Source organism: Bufo bufo, chromosome 6, assembly GCF_905171765.1.
Source record: "Bufo bufo chromosome 6, aBufBuf1.1, whole genome shotgun sequence".
Taxonomy (NCBI): domain Eukaryota; kingdom Metazoa; phylum Chordata; class Amphibia; order Anura; family Bufonidae; genus Bufo; species Bufo bufo.
In genome coordinates, this window is record NC_053394.1 from 55,320,773 (window position 1) to 55,342,869 (window position 22,097).

At 44.2% G+C, this 22,097-nt stretch overlaps 1 protein-coding gene across 2 annotated transcripts in view; it reads left to right on the forward strand.

Annotated features, from left to right (window-relative positions):
* LOC121003843 (alpha-2-macroglobulin-like) overlaps positions 1–22,097 on the forward strand; it is a 100,437-nt gene that overhangs the window by 24,981 nt on the left and 53,359 nt on the right. For both annotated transcript variants that reach the window (XM_040435767.1, XM_040435768.1), the window contains exons 2-8: positions 5,117–5,300; positions 6,350–6,506; positions 9,353–9,405; positions 10,759–10,779; positions 14,317–14,485; positions 20,391–20,475; positions 21,459–21,579. In XM_040435767.1, the coding sequence (XP_040291701.1) occupies positions 5,117–5,300; positions 6,350–6,506; positions 9,353–9,405; positions 10,759–10,779; positions 14,317–14,485; positions 20,391–20,475; positions 21,459–21,579 (790 nt within the window). The remainder of the gene's footprint in view (positions 1–5,116; positions 5,301–6,349; positions 6,507–9,352; positions 9,406–10,758; positions 10,780–14,316; positions 14,486–20,390; positions 20,476–21,458; positions 21,580–22,097) is intronic.

The following is a 22,097-nucleotide window of genomic DNA, read 5'->3' on the forward strand; positions in this document are numbered from 1 at the left end:
CCTAGAAAAAGCTGGGAGAAGGCTGTGGTGCTACTGTGAGCACCGGTGCCTTCTGAAACAGCTGATCGGTGGGGGTCCCTGGTGACAGCCCCCAGAGGATAGGTCATCAGTATAAAACTCCTGGAAAACCCCTTTAACAAAATGTTGGAATTTGTTTGTGTTTCAGTGTGATTCATTAATGGCTTCCACTCTTCTGGAAAGGATCTCTACTGGCGCAGATTAGTTGCGCCGCAATCTGCTACTTTTCCCTGCTCACGCCATGTCTAAAAAAGTGGGCGGGGAAGGGGACGGGCCGGTAGGGCCGTCTAATTCATCATTTTCTACACCTGTTAGAAAATGGCCTAAATGTAAGCCATGAAGGAAGCTGGTGTAGACTAAAACTGGCGATAGATGCGCCGAAGTTATGTGGAGGCCAGTGCCCCTTCATAACTTCGGCAGATCCTCTGCCAGATATAGGGGTTATTAAGACTGGCCTTAATAAATGACCCCCTATGTTCCTCAAAACTCTGCCACCTCACTCTGTACGTGATCTACTTTTTGAGTTTCTGTGGCTTCTCTTTGCAAAAATAACACTCGCAATTCATGGTGGAATATCTAGGGATTAAGAAATTTCACAAACTGGCTTGTGGCAGTAATGCCATCCTATTACAGGTCCACACTGAAATTCAGTGAGCTCTTTATAAAGAGCTGTCCTTTCACAAATGTTTGTAAAGACAGATTGCATGAACGAGGGCTGGATTTTATACACCTGTAGTAATGGGACTGAATGAAACACCAGAATTCAATGATTAAGAGTAGTGTTGGGCGAGCATGCTCGGCCGAACACCTCTATGCTCGGCACATTGTGGTGTTTGGCCGAATATCGCGTGTGCTTGAGCGCGATGCTCAAGTCAGTGTATTTAAATCTAATTTAGCCTCTATTTCTGAAAAGTTTCTGGTGGGATTTGAACTCGCAACCTTTTACATTACAGCCAAGAATGTTAACCACTACACTATAGAGCTGCATGGCCAGTTACTTAAAAAAATTAAAATTAAAATTTGACTTCTGCTGTATAGGAATACTTACTAGTAGTAAGTATTCCTATACAGCAGAAGTTTCATATATATATATATATTTTTTAAAGTAACTGGCCATGCAGCTCTATAGTGTAGTGCAGTGGTGCCCAACCTACGGCCCGCGGGCCACAACCGGCCCGCGAAGCTGTGTGATCCGGCCCACTCAGTGACGGGAGACAGAGATTGCGCCCAGCTAGAGAAGCAGAAGAAGGTCCACTCCGGGGCGGCTGCAGTGGCGCAGTACAGAAAGCCTGGAGGCAAATCAGGGAACGAATGTGAGTAGTAAATCATTTCTGTGACTGTAGGGTGTTGTGTGTCTGTGGACTCTGCAGAGTGCGTTGTGTGTGTGGACTCAGCGCGTCTCTCAACGCTGTCATTCACGTGGGTAGTTGCTTGCAGTGCTGGGCTCCTACTGTGCGGAGGGCTGTACCTTGTGACCGGACTGTACCGGAGGAAGGAAGGGCTGACTCTTAATGGCGGGCACAGGCGGGCAGTGTGGTTTCAGGAGGGATGCCCCCCCTGTAAATGTGGCTGGTTCCTTAGTGAGGACAGTTGGGATATCCTGAAGGGCCAGTGGAGTCCATGTGGCAGGGGTCCGGCAGTACATGGCTTTGAGGGGTAAGAGGGGAACCCCTCCTTGTTGTTTGGGAAGGCAAGGACATGAGTGGTGTTCATTGGTCTTGGTTGGAATTACTTTCCGGTAGCGGTGGTCTGTGCTGTGGCTGGTAGTAGAGAGAGTGCCCCCTTCACAGTAATAAAGCTCACATGTGCCCCCTTCACAGTAGTAATGCTCACATGTGCCCCCTTCACAGTAATAAAGCTCACATGTGCCCCCTTTACAGTAGTAATGCTCACATGTGCCCCCTTCACAGTAGTAATGCTCACATGTGCCCCCTTCACAGTAGTAATGCTCACATGTGCCCTCTTCACATTAATAATGCTCACATGTGCACCCTTTACAGTAGTAATGCTCACATGTGCCCCCTTCACAGTAATAAAGCTCACATGTGCCCCCTTCACAGTAATAAAGCTCACATGTGCCCCCTTCACAGTAGTAATGCTCACATGTGCCCCCTTTACAGTAGTAATGCTCACATGTGCCCCGTTCACAGTAGTAATGCTCACATGTGCCCCCTTCACAGTAGTAATGCTCACATGTGCCCTCTTCACATTAATAATGCTCACATGTGCCCCCTTTACAGTAGTAATGCTCACATGTGCCCCCTTCACAGTAGTAATGCCAACATGTGCCCCCTTCACAGTAATAATGCTCACATGTGCCCCCTTTACAGTAGTAATGCTCACATGTACCCCCTTCTCAGTAGTAATGATCACATGTGCCCTCTTCACAGTAAAAATGCCCAGATGTGTCCCTTCACAGAAAGAATGCCCAGATATTTGCCCCTTCACAATAGTAATGCTTGCACGTGCCCCCCTCACAGTGTTTGCATTTCTTTGTGGCAAAGCTACCTGGTTCCGGCCCGCGAAATGTCGTGTCTGTTGCCTTTGTCGTGTCTGTTGCCTTAAATAAATTTGATATGTTTTAGATGTGCGGCTTCTGTTTCGATATTCTTTTTCTTCCCCTTCTTTCATATCGGTGTTATATAGTATGTATGTAGTCAGGGTTAAGTGCTTTATTTGTTAGCTACAAAATGAGGAACCCCTGTTCCCCTTAGAGCTTACAGTTGTCACTGGTGGATCCAATTTACATATAGCTTAATGTGGCTCCAGTTGACCTGCTAATAAGAGGCATACCTACCATGTGTCCCTCATTTGGAGGGGTGGTCCCTACTCTTGGCCAAATTCAATCTTCTCATTTTAAATTACCCTTATTTGAGCAGATTTATAATTATACATTTACTAAGATGACTGTATATTGGACACAAATGAGTATATTATTTTATGATTAGATGTAACTTGGACCTTAAAAACGTGGAAATATAAAATAAAGGATATATATATATATTGGATTTTTCACACAATGAATCACAAACAAATCATCCAAAAACATGGGAGGAATGCAGGTGGTGCACATAAAAAAAGATGATTGGTTATCAAAGCTTGTAGGACAACTAAGGATCATAGGTAGAAGGTAAGCCTATGATGAGAAAGACCAAAATGAGTCTCGGCAGTACATCACGCCGTGTAAATAAGGATGTGCTGCAGGACAAACTATAAATCTGTATGGGGACCAACAATCGTAGCAAGGTTCATTCATCCCCATACATGTAAATGCATCTATCAAGAAGGCAATGTTCAGGAATGAGATTCCTCGTAAAACAGCCCTTAGACTGGCAGTGTATCTTCTGATTTCTTCAGTGATTGACTCCTTGTCAACCGGAAGCAATAGGGAACAGTTTTGTAAGACCAGATACTTGTTAAGGAATTTTAAGACGAGCCAAGGATTAGGATATTTAGAAAATCTCATAAAAGTGGTTGTCTCCTAATGAAAACCCCTTTCTATATAGTCTTTTTAGGTACATGGACACCACAGAGGATAGAGTTCCCTGTATAAGCCAGAGCAGAGACCACTTTGTAAGAGCACCTGTTGCTCTGCTGACCTGACCTCCCATACTGTATATTGCATGGTGTGGGCTTTCATTTAAAGGGGGTTTCCAGGAACTTATTACAGATGCTCTATCCTTAGGATAGGTCATCAGTATCAGATTGGAGGGGGTCTGACAAAGGACACCTCCACATATCAGTAGTTTGAAGAGGCCGCCCCCTCATTACAGCATACCAAGCACAGCGCCAAACATTGTATAGCAGCTGTGCGATTTCAGCTCAGGCCCATTCACTTGAATATGACTGAGCATGTGCCTAGGCCATGTGAACGATGAACGTGAAGTCACTGGCCTAGGAAGAGGCAGCGGTGCTCACATGACTGTTGCGGCCTCTTCGAACGGCTGACCCACCGATCAGACATTGATGAGCTATCCAGAGGATAGACCATCAATATAACTCTCCGAAAACCTCTTTAAAAAGCCAGAGAATTTGGATCCGCAGCGATCAGCTGATTGTGGGGAAGGCTGCTATTTACAGAGGGATTGTAGATTTTATGTTAAAGTAGTGCTCACATCCTAGGCCTCAAAGCTAACAGGAAAACAGGGCTTGTTACCCATGGCAACCAATCAGAGCTCGACTTTCATTTCTTAGTCTACGACCAGTTTTTCAGTCACGCGATTTTGATCAATTCCTAACACGTTCAATGTACTAAAAATACCCATCGAGCCCAAAGATATTTTACCAAAGGTTAACTCATGCAATCCAATTTTTTGCAATAGGAAGGTCAATTTTCAGTGTGCACAGTTTGCGGTTTGTAAAACACCTCTGCACTTTGGATGCGATAAAGGTTTAGCAAATACTGTACTGCTTGATACTGGTTTTGTACTAGTAATGTCAATATATTGCTGCTAACAGATCATATTTGCGCACAAAGGTCTGTGTGGAACACACATATTGCGCACAAACTGTGGGTGTGGAACAGTCCAGAAAATTAAAACCCAAATCAATATGTAATAGAGTCAGGCTTCTGGAGTAAGCACAGCAAATTAAAACATTGGGCAATAAGTTAGTGTGTTATAATGGCGTACATAGTCGGTAACAATAAGTGGTAGGTGTTTTGAAAAGAATCCTCAGGATAGGCCATGAATATCAGACCGGTGCAGGTCCTACTCCCTGCACCATCGAAGATCAGCTCCTTGAAAGGGACGAGCACTGAGGCCTACCAAACACAGCGCCGTACGTTGTATAGTGGCAGTGCCTGAATGTAAATTTTCTTTTTTTTAAAAGGGGCCCTCCTCCTCACCCACCTTAATATGTCGTAAAAAGTGGAATAGGTGCTTCATGAATATTGCGCTCATTCTGTACACCATATTTCTCAATGTATTCACGCCACACAACTGGCATACATGTGTTGATGGATAAAATATCTAGGAGATAGCTTTGCTAAAAAAAAAAATCAGAAATTATTGAAAGAAAAACAATAAAATTAAGTATGATCAGACATGTTTCCCCAGAATAAATGAAGAACTTTAATATTTGTTTTTTCTTTCATCAGAAAATATATGCTGTTGGTTCCTACTGTCTTGAAGGCCAACAATGAGCAGAGATTCTGCCTGCAGCTGTCCCATCTTAATGAGTCTGTTACTGTGACTGTGGCCCTGGAGACAACGAAAGAGAACATAACATTACTGGAGAAAGAAGTCGCCCAACCTGGAGAAGACAATTGTGTCACTTTTAAAGTAAGTATGGCAGTTTGGTCAATATAGAGGTCAACGATTACATGCTTGGTGACCATTCATGCCACCATTTTGTATTGTTTTAAAAAAAATTTTTTAGCATTTTTACACAATTTGTAATAAACAGTCATTTATGTTTGTGTGTGCGCCCACAGTCATATTCTGGTTTGCATATAGAAAAGATGTGCATACAAAATTCTGTAAGTTTGTAAATATATTACATCAATGATTGTCGATGATCAACCGATTCTGCATTACATTTATAGTGCAGAGCTGTATTCACAATTCTGCTAGCTTCAGATCTGTAATCACTGAGCTTTCATTGATGATTCACAGTCTAGTGATTTCAGTTCTGTGAAAGTGTCATATATACCCCATGCACTGTATAGTCATCTACAGTAGGGCAAATATATTGTCCCACTGCATGACAAGAAGCTCAGCTAAACTGATAGAGGGTTTGTCCACAGGGCAATTGGCAGTGGTCTGACCACTGGGGCCCCACTGATCACGAGAACAGGGGCCCATGCTTCCTATCTGGTTGGAACCAGAGACACATGCATGTCTGCTGCTCCATTCAACTCTATAGGACTGTTAAAGAAAGCCGACTACAAGCACTTGGTTGCCTCCAGCTGTCCTACAGAGCTGAATGGACTGGCAGCGCACATGTGTGGCTGGCAGTCTATTCAAACATGGAGAACCAGCCCCCGTTCTTGTGATCAGCAGTTGGACCTTCGCTCATCAGACACATGGGATTTGTTGTCTTCATGATGGAACCCCTTTAAGGTGGACATACATCTTCAATGGCTGACTGCAAAGAGTTATTTCTGAATATAGAGAGGGGAGTAAGCCATTGCCAGACAACTTGCACATCCCAAATACATGGTCAGCCGATCATGCCAAATTCAGCGTGTTCAGTCAACTTTACTCCAGGCCCCATTTATGGATATCTCAGATAAACCTTGGTGACTGTTTCCAATAAGGACTAACAGGATTGTGACTGGATCTCTGGATAAATAATTAGAAATACAATAAAATGTTTAATATTCTTTCAGACTCCTGACTCTGATGAAGCAAGAGTGGGATACATCACTCTAGAAGCTGAGGGTAACACGTTGCACCTCAGGAAAACAAGAAGCGTTCTTATTAGACCCCTACAAAACCTAGTGTTCATCCAGACTGACAAAGCCATTTATAAACCTGGGCAGAAAGGTGAGCATTACTGAACAGTGGTACGGGGTGTTTTTCATTGCAGCAACCAGCACCTGGATGTGAATACTTTTGCATGTAATTACAAATGTATTATAGCTACTGAGTTACTGTATCTGCATAGCGCCACCTGCTGTTTGTTCTTTTCCTCATCTCTCTGTCCATCTCAGTAACATCACTGAGGTGGTCGCACATGCTCAGTTCCTTCTTCCAACTGTCACCAGCTGGATCTACTGTTAGAAGCTGTGACAGTTACAGGGAGGACATGCTTCCTGAGAAACGACACATTCCCCTGAGCTGTGATAGGGAGAGAGCTGCAAAAGAAAAGACATGCCCCGTGAACCATCAACTTGAAATAAATCTAGCAGAGGAATTGGAGCATTGAATGGGGAGATCTCTGAATCCATGTACAGAGCTGGTCTAGCTTCGTTAGAAAGAGACTGTCTCGACTGATGTGGCGACACGTACCTCGACCCTCACAGTTATTTTGAGCCTTGACGCAGAAAAGGCCTTTGACCGGCTCGACTGGTCTTTCTTATTCGAAACCCTCAGAACCTTCAGTATCGCAGGACCTTTTCTACAAGCCATCCTCAGCCTCTACTCTACCCCTTCGTCGCTTATCAAGTTGCCCTTTAGCGCCTCAACTCCGTTCAATATCTCTAATGCATACGCGTCAGGGCTGCCCGCTCTCACCGCTTATACTCAAGGGCTTTTTCTGGAGATCCGGTGACGTACTGGTCTCTCCATGGGTAAGCTAGGTGGACGCCACCGGCACTAATAGGCTGGCTTTAGAGCTGCCCTAGCCTGTAAAACGGCTAAGGCAGCGCTAAAGCCCACCGATCGGTGTTGGTGACATCACCAGGAACACTGCTATATGGAAGCCTGCTCCTAGCTTACCCATGGAGAGCCTGGTACGTCACCAGATCTCCAGAAAAAGCCCTTTCCCTGCGTGATTTAATGCAGGGCAAGGGAGAGCATCGGAGAGCATCGGAGCATGAAATGTCAGAGGGGCTGCCTGGATGAAAATGGGGATATGTCCGGGTTCAGCTCTGAACCTAGACAACCCCTTTAAGGGTTGTCTTCGTAGTGGCCAGAGGTCCATTTTTCTGATACAGATAGACAAAATTCCCACCATAGACATTAGATAACATGCTGGCCACCACTAGATGGAGATAAGAAGCTGTAAAGCCCCTTGCACACAGCAAAGTTGTCTTCACAGACCCTATATAGCAACAAACTTTTTACCTGTATATACTGATGTATGTTGCCTCAGCGAACATGCCTGACTAGTATAACATGCAATGGAGAAGGCAACAATTTATTTTCTAGCATATTCCACCTTGTGGATCGGCACAACACAATATTACTTTTGAAAACCTTGACAAGATTGGATCTTTTATTACTGTAGATCAAACCTAGTGTCTCTCTCTCTGCCTCTTCCTATCACCAAAAACTATACCCAAAATTTGCCCAAATAAAATCACCCAAAAATTCTGACTTTAAAAAAATTCTGGTTGAATTAAATTTGCTTCAAATTGTTTCACTCATCTCTATTTCTAACGCTAGGTGCAAATTGAAAGAAACTGATACACTACAGTATGGTATGCCTGGTGCTTGGCCTATGCAAGGACATATTTGGTATTTCTGGGGCCCCTAGCAAAGTTATGTCTGGGAGCCCCCATTACACTGCCAAGTTCCACCCCTGTTGTACCACTGAACTCCCCTCACCAGCATGCTAAGCCCTATTCTTAGCGTCGCAGTGCAGCCTTGGTACCTCTGCTACAGCTCTACACAGGGAAGGCCCCCCGTTTTCCCTGTGTAGCTGAACCGGCTGCACAGGTCAGGTGGTATGTCTGCCCCTTTAGCCAACCACTTATGACCAGCAAGGGGCCACCTGATCTTTGGAGCCCCAAGCAATCACTTGGTTCGCGTGGTGGCTTTAATGTCCACCAATGGGGCTATGGAGGCGGTATAAATTCATCAGTTTTTGCAGTTTTGCCGGTAGTATTCTCTCATAGCTTTGTTTTTTAGAATTATTTATGGGTGTCTGCTATTAAGCTATATAGCAATCGGATTATAGTGATGTACTGCACATAGCAGCATCTGTCTTTTCATGGGTGGTAGGATTGCTGAGGATATATGAATGTCTCTCTCATTGATTTTGGTGGCTCTCTATTATATTTATTTCTTAATTATTTTTTTGTAATTGTATGACTGTTATGTCTGTGTTAGGTCTGTATTTTTCATCTGTGTGCTATCCACATTTTAATCCCATTCAGGGGCGTAGCTAAAGGCTCATGGTCCCCTGGTGCAAGAGTTCAGCTTGGGGCCCCCCTTCCCTCAAATTTTCATGCTGCATGAGGCAAAAAATGAAACTGCACCCCCCCCCTCCTCCATACCAAATTCTTAACCTAACCCCTTCTGTCCAGTCAGAGGTGTAACTTACATACACTTTCTATAATACCAGTGTCTTCTTATGTGGCACAAGGGTCTTTGGGCCCCTTAGGCTCCTAGGCCCGGTAGCGACTGCTACCTCTGCACCCCCTATAGCTACGCCCCTGATCCCATTTATTTCTACGGAGCCGTGCACACATCCATATTTTTTACAGCTCCGTAGGTCCACCCTGCAAATTATAGAACATGTCCTATTCCTGTCTGTATTGCGGACAAGAGTAGCCCATTCCAATGAGGGGAGTGAGAAAAATATGGAACGCAAAAAGAAGATGTCTGTGTTTTGTGAATCCTCTGTTTGTGAACCGAAATATGGATACGGTCGCTGCATTAAGCCTACGGGTAGTTCCCTTTTGCCGCATGTTAATGACTGTACCGATATGTCTTATTTTATCTAGTTCAGTTTCGTATTGCTGCCTTGGATGAAACATTTCGTGCGGTGTCTGAGAAGGTATGGTGAAGATATATATATTTTTTTTCATAAAATTTTTTTTTTTTGTAATTTAGTAATTTTCAAGACAAAGAAGATAATAAAAATAAAAAAATCATGAGAAAAACAGCACCCCAAGGTGCAAACATCCACCTCCCTCTTCCCCTACCTCATAACGGTTAGTAAAGAACTAAGCAAAAAAATAAAAAGATTCTACTGCAAGCTCCTAGTGCTAGAAATAAGATATAATGGGTATAATTTGAACATTCATACCCATCCCCCAACACACAAGTGAATCAGGACCAGAAGGACAATGGAGTTATTGAACTTTTAAAGCGGCTCTGTCCAGTCTTTTATCTGAGGCCACTATTTGATAGAGACAGAGATGCTGAACTCAGAAATATATATTTTGCTGTGATTAGTTCAGTACTGTTTATATACTGCCAGGACTCCTGGAGAAAGCCCGAGAGTCCTGCTTCCCCCACCCACACACAAGGATTGATAGCTTTATCTGCATGAATTTGCATAAACAGAGGTGTCAATCAGAGGTGTCCCAAAGGCTTTCTCTATGAGCCCTGGCAACAATGAAACTTTTTCTTAACAAAACTACTAAATCAGAGCTTAGAAATATATATGCAAAAAAAAAAGATATCTCACCGCTCAAAGAATAAGGAAAAGATCAGAAACAGAACAAGGAATAGTGCTACATGGAGAGGGCTTCCCTTTACATTTATACGGTAGCACCATTTGAGCAGTGAGGTATTATTTTCAATTATTTTAAGGGCTCTTCTGGGCTACAGATATTAAAGACCTGTCCTCAGGATAAGTCATCAGTATTAGACCGGTGGAGGTCCGCCCACCAATCAGACGGCCGCGGTGTAGGAGACTATACTGTGTATGGAGCACAGATGGTGTAGTGGCCGTTATGGGGTACTGCAGCTCAGCTTCTGTTTGAGTGCCTAGGAGCTGTACTGCAGCATACCGGTACTGGAACTATCTACACTGAGCCATCTGCTTTACCTCCATAGACTCCAACAGTGCGGCAGCCTGAAACAGCTGATTGGTGGGGGTGCCGGATGTAGGACCTCCACGGATCTGATATTGATGACTTATCCTGAGGATCAGTCATCAATATCTGTAGCGCAGAAAACCCCTTCATAAAGTTGCATGTATTCATATCACATCATTAGTATTCTACCTCATGGTCATAGCTCGGAATACACAACACAGAGCAAGAGAAAATGATCAAAATATGATTTTGTAAAGCGCTGCGGAATATGGTGGTGCTATATAAATACATTTTATTATCATTATTATTATTATTATTAATAAAATATTACCATGTTTTAACGTGTTTCTCACTTTCCATTGCAGTTTCCTGTGGTTTACGTTGAGGTAAGTTGGTTTATTTTTTTTAATTATTACAATCCATTATTACCCTTTTGGTAAGCAGGATTGACAGAGGATAGCAAGATGAAGAGCGGCAAAGAGAACAGGATAGATACATAGATATGAGATAGATACATAGATATGATAGATAGATAGATAGATAGATAGATATGAGATAGATAGATAGATAGATATGAGATAGATAGATAGATAGATAGATAGATAGATAGATAGATAGATAGATAGATAGGAGACAGATAAATAGATAGATAAATATGAGATAGATGGATGGATAGATAAATAGATAGATAGGAGACAGCAGGGGCGTTGCTAGGGCCTGAAAACATCCGGGGCACAAGCTTACTGTATCACACCTCTGTGAAGCCACGCCCCCAAACCATGAAGCCATGCCCCCATCACAGAGGGGGGGAGGGCTTTCACAGTAGTTATTTACCCCTTTCAGTAGTCCCCCCCTTCACAGTAGTTATTAACCCCTTTCAGCAGTCCCCCTTTCACAGTTGTTATTAACCCCTTTCAGCAGTCCCCCTTTCACAGTTGTTATTAACCCCTTTCAGTAGTCCCCCCTTCACAGTAGTTATTAACCCCTTTCAGCAGTCCCCCCTTCACAGTAGTTATTAACCCCTTTCAGCAGTCCCCCTTTCAGTTATTAACCCCTTTCAGCAGTCCCCCTTTCACAGTTATTAACCCCTTTCAGCAGTCCCCCCTTCACAGTTGTTATTAGCCCCTTTCAGCAGTCCCCCCTTCACAGTTGTTATTAACCCCTTTCAGCAGTCCCCCCTTCACAGTTGTTATTAACCCCTTTCAGCAGTCCCCCCTTCACAGTTGTTATTAACCCCTTTCAGTAGTCCCCCCCTTCACAGTTGTTATTAACCCCTTTCAGTAGTCCCCCCCTTCACAGTAGTTATTAACCCCTTTCAGCAGTCCCCCCTTCACAGTAGTTATTAACCCCTTTCAGCAGTCCCCCCTTCACAGTAGTTATTAACCCCTTTCAGGAGTCCCCCCTTCACAGTTGTTAATAACCCCTTTCAGCAGTCCCCCTTCACAGTTGTTATTAACCCCTTTCAGCAGTCCCCCCTTCACAGTAGTTATTAACCGCATTCAGCAGTCCCCCTTCAGTGAATGGGGGACTGCTCAAAGCGGTTAATAACTACTGTGAAGGGCCTAGCCGTCTAGGCAACCCCACAGATCATCCCCTCATGCCCCTTGTACTGGTTCTGCTGGCTGCATGGGCATGAGTTTCACTTCAGTCACTTCGATGCGCAATCCCGTCCTGCGGCGCGTGATCCCATGAGACCTGTGACCTACAGCGGCGGGTATCGCAGGATCATGCGCTGCAGGACAGGATTGCGCACCGAAGTGACTGAACTCATGCCCGCGCAGCCCGCAAGTAGCGGAACAAGTACAAGGGGGATGGGGCCAGCATGACATTCGGGGCACTGGACAAAACATCCGGGGCTCAAGCCCCAAATGTTTTGACCTAACGACGCCCCTGGGAGACAGATAGATACGGTAAATAGATAGATAGATAGACATTAGATAGATATTACATAGGTAGATAGATGAATGCAGGGATGGACACAGACAGCAAAGGGCCCCTGTGCAAACAATGTGTCTGGGCCCCCCACCCCCCATGCCAAATTCTCAACCTAACCTATTCCCTCCTAACATTACATACAGCAATACAAAACATACAGGGTACGGCTACTTTCACACCTGAGGCACTACGATTTGTCCGGACACAAACTACAGCATGCAGCGGTTTGTATCCCACTGGTTCTCTGCATTTTTGCCAGATTGTGGCCTTATCTCTGCCGTAACCCATTATAGTTAATGGGACCAGCGGGCATTCTGTCTGCATCCAGCAGTGCCGGATCCAGTGAAACTAAGGCTGATGTAAAAGTAGCCTAATACAGCTCCACATACATTGTACATCCAGTGACGTCTCCTTAGATGTAGACCTGCTCTTTCCTCCTTTCTTCTCCAGACCAGACCACCATGATGATTTCTTTCAGCCATCTCTTCGCTCTGCAGAGTTTGACAGACAGAGATCTTAGTTTACTACTTTTCCAACATCCTCTAACCTTCTGAACATGCCATCCTGCCACCTCTAATACTGTGCTCCTATAAAGTGCCCCCATAGTGCTCTTCCCCTGTCCCATGGTGCCTGACATAATGTGCCAGTTAAAAATGCCTCTATAGAGTGCCCCAAGTAGATGCCCCGATAATGCTCCTCTCCCCCCTTCCCCATAGTGCCCCCATAATGTATGCCAGTATAAAATGCCACTATAGTACTCATCCCCACCCCCATATTGCAGATATAGTTTGTGCCAGTATAAAATGCCCCTATATAATGCCCCCCAGCAGATGCCCCCATAGTGCTCCTCTCCCCCACTTCTCCATAGTGCCCCCATGGGTGACAGTATATAATGCCAATATATAGGGCCCCTAGTAGATGCCCTCATATGGCTCCCCCCCCCCATAGTGCCAGTATAATTCTAATATACAGGGCTCCCAGTAGATGCCCTCTTAGTGCTCCTCTCTCCCATGTTGGCCAGTAAATAATGCCCCCTAGTAGATGCCCCCATAGTGATCCTCTCCCCCTATGTGTGCCAGTATAATACCTTTTAGTATATGCCCCATAGTGCTCCTCTCCCCCCTTCCCCATTCTGGGCAACAGCATAGTGTTAATAAAAAAATTAACTCACATACTTACCTCTATGACACTCTCAGTGAAGCGGTGCAGGCCTCTTCTGGCCTGTATCCTGCGCTGTACGTCTCAGGTGGCCACCTGCATCAGCCTCTAATAGGCTGCAGGCACTAGACCTGCAGCCTGTCAGAGGAACGTGTCAGAGGAACGCCTCTCCCCTGCCCCACCGCAGCATCCATCTGTATTGCTGTCCTGAGGACAGCAATACAGATGAATATAGAGATGAGCCGGCGAACCTATCACGGGCCCCCCTCCTGCATTGGGCCCCTGTGCAGCCGAACCGGCTGCACAGGCGGTATGTCCGTCCCTGGATGGATAGATAGATTGATAGATAGAAATGGAAAAATGGGCAGGACATTCCTGTATCCTGTGAAGCTAAATCCTGATTAAGAACCCAAATGAATATTTAAGGAAGACCGCAGCACTCCAATGGCTTGAATAAAGTGTAGCTAAATGTATTCACCCATGTCTAAGCAGCAAGGTTTGAGTCCTATCCCAGGACCTTTTGCAATCTTGAAAAAGGTCCTGGAATAGGACTGAAACATTGCTGCTGAGACATGGGCGAATAAACTTAACTACACTTTGTTCAAGCCATTGGAGTGCTGCGGTCTTCAATAGATATATAGATAGATAGATGATAGATAGATAGATATGAGATAGATACATATATATTAGATAAATGATAGGTGGAAATTACATAGATGACAGATACAAAATAGATAGATAGATAGATAGATAGATAGATAGATAGATAGATAGATAGATAGATAGATAGATAGATACTGAGATGACTGACACAGAATTTCTTCTTCCAGGATCCTCAGAGAAATCGCATTGTCCAATGGTTGGATGTGGAGACCAAGAAAGGAATAGCAGAAGAGTCTTTTCTTCTCACCTCTGAGCCTTTATTGGGAACGTATAAGCTGGTGGCTGAAAGGCAAAGGGGCTCACAGATCAAACAGCAGTTTACTGCGGAGGAATACGGTATATCTCTTATTCTATTGATAAAGGACAGCAATGGATTATATTTAGAGATGAGCGAATTGAATCCCACGAAGTGGAATTTGATCCGAATTTCAGGATAAATTTGATTCACCTAGAAGCTGAACTTCCTCGTGCTTCGTGTCAGCGAATCGATTTAACCTGAAATAGTATAAAAAACAAAAACATTTAAACTTACAACCTCCTCCATTTGCTTGTGATAGGCCGCCAGCCTCCATCTTGCTTGAAGATCTCGGCCGAAATCCCGTGCGACGCGTGCTCCACCTAACTAATTTGCATAAATATAAAAGTAATGATATCTCTGCAGCAGTACAAGCTAAAAGCGAAAGAAATATATGGTTTTAATCAGCATGCTTAACCCAGTCAGGCAGTATGCCTGGTTTTATAGGGTTGACCATGCTGACAGGTGCTCTTTAACCACTTCAGCCCCCAGTGCTTAAACACCCTGAAAGACCAGGCCACTTTTTACACTTCTGACCTACACTACTTTCACCGTTTATTGCTCGGTCATGCAACTTACCACCCAAATGAATTTTACCTCCTTTTCTTCTCACTAATAGAGCTTTCATTTGGTGGTATTTCATTGCTGCTGACATTTTTACTTTTTTTGTTATTAATCGAAATTTAACGATTTTTTTGCAAAAAAATGACATTTTTCACTTTCAGTAGTAAAATTTTGCAAAAAAAACGACATCCATATAGAAATTTTGCTCTAAATTTATAGTTCTACATGTCTTTGATAAAAAAAAAATGTTTGGGTAAAAAAAAAATGGTTTGGGTAAAAGTTATAGCGTTTACAAACTATGGTACAAAAATGTGAATTTCCGCTTTTTGAAGCAGCTCTGACTTTCTGAGCACCTGTCATGTTTCCTGAGGTTCTACAATGCCCAGACAGTACAAACACCCCACAAATGACCCCATTTCTGAAAGTACACACCCTAAGGTATTCGCTGATGGGCATAGTGAGTTCATAGAACTTTTTATTTTTTGTCACAAGTTAGCGGAAAATTATGATTTTTTTTTTTTTTTTTTTTTCTTACAAAGTCTCATATTCCACTAACTTGTGACAAAAAATAAAAAGTTCTATGAACTCACTATGCCCATCAGCGAATACCTTGGGGTCTCTTCTTTCCAAAATGGGGTCACTTGTGGGGTAGTTATACTGCCCTGGCATTCTAGGGGCCCAAATGTGTGGTAAGGAGTTTGAAATCAAATTCTGTAAAAAATGACCTGTGAAATCCGAAAGGTGCTCTTTGGAATATGGGCCCCTTTGCCCACCTAGGCTGCAAAAAAGTGTCACACATCTGGTATCTCCGTACTCAGGAGAAGGTGGGGAATGTGTTTTGGGGTGTCATTTTATATATACCCATGCTGGGTGAGAGAAATATCTTGGCAAAAGACAACTTTTCCCATTTTTTTATACAAAGTTGTCATTTGACCAAGATATTTATCTCACCCAGCATGGGTATATGTAAAAAGACACCCCAAAACACATTCCTCAACTTCTCCTGAGTACGGGGATACCAGATGTGTGACACTTTTTTGCAGCCTAGGTGGGCAAAGGGGCCCATATTCCAAAGAGCACCTTTCGGATTTCACTCCTCATTTTTTCCTGAATTTGATTTCAAACTCCTTACCACACATTTGGGCCCCTAGAATACCAGGGCAGTATAACTACCCCACAAGTGACCCCATTTTGGAAAGAAGACACCCCAAGGTATTCCGTGAGGGGCATGGCGAGTTCCTAGAATTTTTTATTTTTTGTCACAAGTTAGTGGAAAATGATGATTTTTTTATTTATTTTTTTTTTCATACAAAGTCTCATATTCCACAAACTTGTGACAAAAAATAAAAACTTCCATGAACTCACTATGCCCATCAGCGAATACCTTGGGGTCTCTTCTTTCCAAAATGGGGTCACTTGTGGGGTAGTTATACTGCCCTGGCATTCTAGGGGCCCAAATGTGTGGTAAGTAGGTAAATGACCTGTGAAATCCGAAAGGTGCTCTTTGGAATGTGGGCCCCTTTGCCCAACTAGGCTGCAAAAAAGTGTCACACATCTGGTATCTCTGTATTCAGGAGAAGTTGAGGAATGTGTTTTGGGGTGTCTTTTTACATATACCCATGCTGGGTGAGATGAATATCTTGGTCAAATGCCAACTTTGTATAAAAAAATGGGAAAAGTTGTCTTTTGCCAAGATATTTCTCTCACCCAGCATGGGTATATGTAAAATGACACCCCAAAACACATTCCCCAACTTCTCCCGATTACGGAGATACCAGATGTGTGACACTTTTTTGCAGCCTAGGTGGGCAAAGGGGCCCATATTCAAAAGAGCACCTTTCGGATTTCACAGGTCATTTTTTACAGAATTTGATTTCAAACTCCTTACCACACATTTGGGCCCCTAGAATGCCAGGGCAGTATAACTACCCCACAAGTGACCCCATTTTGGAAAGAAGAGACCCCAAGGTATTCGCTGATGGGCATAGTGAGTTCATGGAACTTTTTATTTTTTGTCACAAGTTAGTGGAATATGAGACTTTGTATGAAAAAAAAAAATAAAAAATAAGCATTTTCCACTAACTTGTGACAAAAAATAAAAAATTCTAGGAACTCGCCATGCCCCTCACGGAATACCTTGGGGTGTCTTCTTTCCAAAATGGGGTCACTTGTGGGGTAGTTATACTGCCCTGGCATTTTCCAGGGGCCCTAATGTGTGGTAAGTAGGTAAATGACCTGTGAAATCCTAAAGGTGCTCTTTGGAATATGGGCCCCTTTGCCCACCTAGGCTGCAAAAAAGTGTCACACATGTGGTATCGCCGTATTCAGGAGAAGTTGGGGAATGTGTTTTGGGGTGTCATTTTACATATACCCATGCTGGGTGAGAGAAATATCTTGGCAAAAGACAACTTTTCCCATTTTTTTATACAAAGTTGGCATTTGACCAAGATATTTCTCTCACCCAGCATGGGTATATGTAAAATGACACCCCAAAACACATTCCCCAACTTCTCCTGAGTACGGCGATACCAGATGTGTGACACTTTTTTGCAGCCTAGATGCGCAAAGGTGCCCAAATTCCTTTTAGGAGGGCATTTTTAGACATTTGGATACCAGACTTCTTCTCACGCTTTGGGGCCCCTAGAATGCCAGAGCAGTATAAATACCCCACATGTGACCCCATTTTGGAAAGAAGACACCCCAAGGTATTCAATGAGGGGCATGGCGAGTTCATAGAAATTTTTTTTTTTTGGCACAAGTTAGCGGAAATTGATATTTTTAATTTTTTTCTCACAAAGTCTCCCGTTCCGCTAACTTGGGACAAAAAATTCAATCTTTCATGGACTCAATATGCCCCTCACGGAATACCTGGGGGTGTCTTCTTTCCGAAATGGGGTCACATGTGGGGTATTTATACTGCCCTGGCATTCTAGGGGCCCTAAAGCGTGAGAAGAAGTCTGGAATATAAATGTCTAAAAAATTTTACGCATTTGGATTCCGTGAGGGGTAGGGTGAGTTCATGTGAGATTTTATTTTTTGACACAAGTTAGTGGAATATGAGACTTTGTAAGAAAAGAAAAAAAAAAATTCTGCTAACTTGGGCCAAAAAAATATCTGAATGGAGCCTTACAGAGGGGGGGGGGGGGGGGGATCAATGACAGGGGGGTGATCAATGACAGGGGGGGTGATCAATGACAGGGGGGTTGATCAATGACAGGGGGGTTGATCAATGACAGGGGGGTGATCAGGGAGTCTATATGGGGTGATCACCACAGTCATTGATCACGCCCCTGTAAGGCTTTATTCAGACGTCCGGATGCGTTTTGCGGATCCGATCCATCTATCAGTGCATCCGTAAAAATCATGCGGACATCTGAATGGAGCTTTACAGGGGGGTAATCAATGACAGGGGGGTGATCAGGGAGTCTATATGGGGTGATCACCACAGTCATTGATCATGCCCCTGTAAGGCTTCATTCAGACGTCCGGATGCGTTTTGCGGATCGGATCCATCTATCAGTGCATCCGTAAAAATCATGCGGACATCTGAATGGAGCTTTACAGGGGGGTAATCAATGACAGGGGGGTGATCAGGGAGTCTATATGGGGTGATCACCACAGTCATTGATCATGCCCCTGTAAGGCTTCATTCAGACGTCCGGATGCGTTTTGCGGATCGGATCCATCTATCAGTGCATCCGTAAAAATCATGCGGACATCTGAATGGAGCTTTACAGGGGGGTGATCAATAACAGGGGGGTGATCAGGGAGTCTATATGGGGTGATCACCACAGTCATTGATCATGCCCCTGTAAGGCTTCATTCAGACGTCCGGATGCGTTTTGCGGATCGGATCCATCTATCAGTGCATCCGTAAAAATCATGCGGACATCTGAATGGAGCTTTACAGGGGGGTGATCAGGGAGTCTATATGGGGTGATCACCACAGTCATTGATCATGCCCCTGTAAGGCTTCATTCAGACGTCCGGATGCGTTTTGAGGATCGGATCCATCTATCAGTGCATCCGTAAAAATCATGCGGACATCTGAATGGAGCTTTACAGGGGGGTGATCAGGGAGTCTATATGGGGTGATCACCACAGTCATTGATCATGCCCCTGTAAGGCTTCATTCAGACGTCCGGATGCGTTTTGCGGATCGGATCCATCTATCAGTGCATCCGTAAAAATCATGCGGACATCTGAATGGAGCTTTACAGGGGGGTGATCAGGGAGTCTATATGGGGTGATCACCACAGTCATTGATCATGCCCCTGTAAGGCTTCATTCAGACGTCCGGATGCGTTTTGAGGATCGGATCCATCTATCAGTGCATCCGTAAAAATCATGCGGACGTCTGAATGGAGCTTTACAGGGGGTTGATCAATGACAGGGGTGTAATCAATGACAGGGGGGGTGATCAGGGAGTCTATATGGGGTGATAACCACAGTCATTGATCACGCCCCTGTAAGGCTTCATTCAGACGTCCGGATGCGTTTTGCGGATCTGATCCATCTATCAGTGGATCCGTAAAAATCATGCGGACATCTGAATGGAGCTTTACAGGGGGGTAATCAATGACAGGGGGGGTGATCAATGACAGGGGGGTGATCAGGGAGTCTATATGGGGTGATCAGGGGTGATCAGGGGCTAATAAGGGGTTAATAAGTGACGGGGGGGGGGGTGTAGTGTAGTGTAGTGGTGCTTGGTGGGACTTTACTGAGCTACCTGTGTCCTCTGGTGGTCGATCCAAACAAATGGGACCACCAGAGGACCAGGTAGCAGGTATATTAGACGCTGTTATCAAAACAGCGTCTAATATACCTGTTAGGGGTTAAAAAAAACACATCTCCAGCCTGCCAGCGAACGATCGCCGCTGGCAGGCTGGAGATCAACTCTCTTACCTTCCGTTCCTGTGAGCGCGCGCGCCTGTGTGCGCGCGTTCACAGGAAATCTCGCCCATCGCGAGATGACGCATATATGCGTGACTCTGCGCAGGGCTGCCACCTCCGGAACGCGATCCTGCGTTAGGCGGTCCGGAGGTGGTTAAAGGGGTTCTCCGGGAATTAAGAAAATGAAAATACTTAAATATTACTTTATTATAAATATATTCACAAATACCTTTTATTATTTATAATGGCGTATTTTGTCTGGGGAGCAATCATTAGGGAAAACAAAATGGCCGCTGTCCCATTAGTTTACACAAAACCTGTCCTGAGAAGTTACTTTACAACACTGAGGTAAAGCGCTGCCTCATCCCCCTCTCTACTTGTCAGGGATTAGAAAACCCCTTTAAAGCATAATTGTTATGGCTGGCTTTATAGCCAGTCAGTATTTTTTATATATTGCTGGATCTAATATTTGATTTTCTTTTTTTATAGTTCTACCTAAATTTGAGGTAAAGGTGACAGTCCCCTCAGTTATTACTATTGAAGCTGAAGAGGTTGATGTGACAGTATGTGGCAAGTAAGTTTTTCTACCTAAGGAATACTGAAGGAATACAGGCGACTCTGTTGTGAGGGTCCCTGCCCTCTCTGTGATAACTGCCAATCATTGCCTTGAAGGGTGAGGTGGATTGGTGGAGTGTGCCCCTTCATTAATACAGCCTATTGGTACAAATGTTCTGGTGCCATTTTGGCTACTAGCAGCATATGCAGAAACGAGGGCCCATTCACATGGTGGGTTTTACAGCGTAATTTTGGTGTGGACAGCCGTGCCGAAATTTCGCCAAAAACCCTCAGGCAGCCTCGTCTTTTCTGCCTTCCATTCATTTCAATAGGAAGCAATGTTGAGAATTGCAGAGCAACGGCTTAAAGCTGCGGCCACATTAAAAACGGACATGTCCCTTCTCAGTGTGGCCTCGGCTACAAACTGTCGCTCCACAATTCTCAGTGCTGCCTCCCATTGAGCTGTATGGCAGAAAGGACACGGCTTCCGGTGGGTTTTCGGCACCTCTGTCCTCTCCAAAATTTGTCTCTCCTTCCACTGACAAATCCATTTTAAGTGCAGAGAATTTCTTACTTGTAAAAACTAGACTAGTTAAACTAGTAAAATTGGACTAGAAGAGCTGCTGGCAATGGGGGTGTCTGCCAGGTCTCCAACGATACAAACAAAAGATAACCATTGGCTATCTCTCCAAAAGTGTGTGCCATCACACTTCTAGGCTGCATACAGGTACTTTTTACACCATCAATTATGCTCCCCTTCCTCAATGGCACCCTAGGCAGTTGCCTATTCCTTCTACCCCTCATCCCAGCCATATTAGCAACCAGTCTGTTTTACTTGAATGCTGTTCAGCTCAGACTTGCATTGATAATGTACTGGCAGCAGAGAATGGCAAAGGTATATTAGCATGCCCTTCATCACCTCATACCTCCTCTCAGATGTTTCTCATGTCAAAGCTCTATCATATGATTGAATCAAAATGTAAGATAAGTCTATTTCATCAGGTACACCTATGGAAAATCAGTTTCAGGAAGAATCGATGTCCAGCTCTGCAGAAAGTTCACAGACAGCTATTCTTCTTGTCGTCTGGAACAAAGAAGTGTATGTGAAGACTTTTCCCATCAGGTGAGTACAGCAGAACATAGGGCATATGATAGCATAGGTGACTCCTACTACTCTGATCTTCATAGGACTAACCTTTCACCTGTCTGTATAAGGCTCTGTTCACATTTATAGTTTCCATCAAACTTTCTAGTATTTTGTCAGCAAGTGTAGTGTAGCCTACAGCACCAAACTCTGTGTCAAACATACTGAAAGCACCAAAGTATAGTCAACTGGGTACCTGAGTGTGTTGCCCTCACAGTATATGTGTAGACCATTTGGGCATGGTTACCTTACCACTTGTATTTTCCAGGACCAACTTATTGATGACCTATCCATAGGTGGGGACCCGACACTGGCACTTAGCGTCAGGAAGAGGTTCCGGGAGTTATCAGTGTACAGAGCGGGAACACCACAGCTTCATACACTGTGTAGTGGATGTTATTGGGTTATTCAAGTTGAATGGAATCAGAGATGGAGCACCCAAGAACGGCCATTACAATGTACAAAGCTGTGGTGCTTCGGAACCTGTTGCTGCTGCT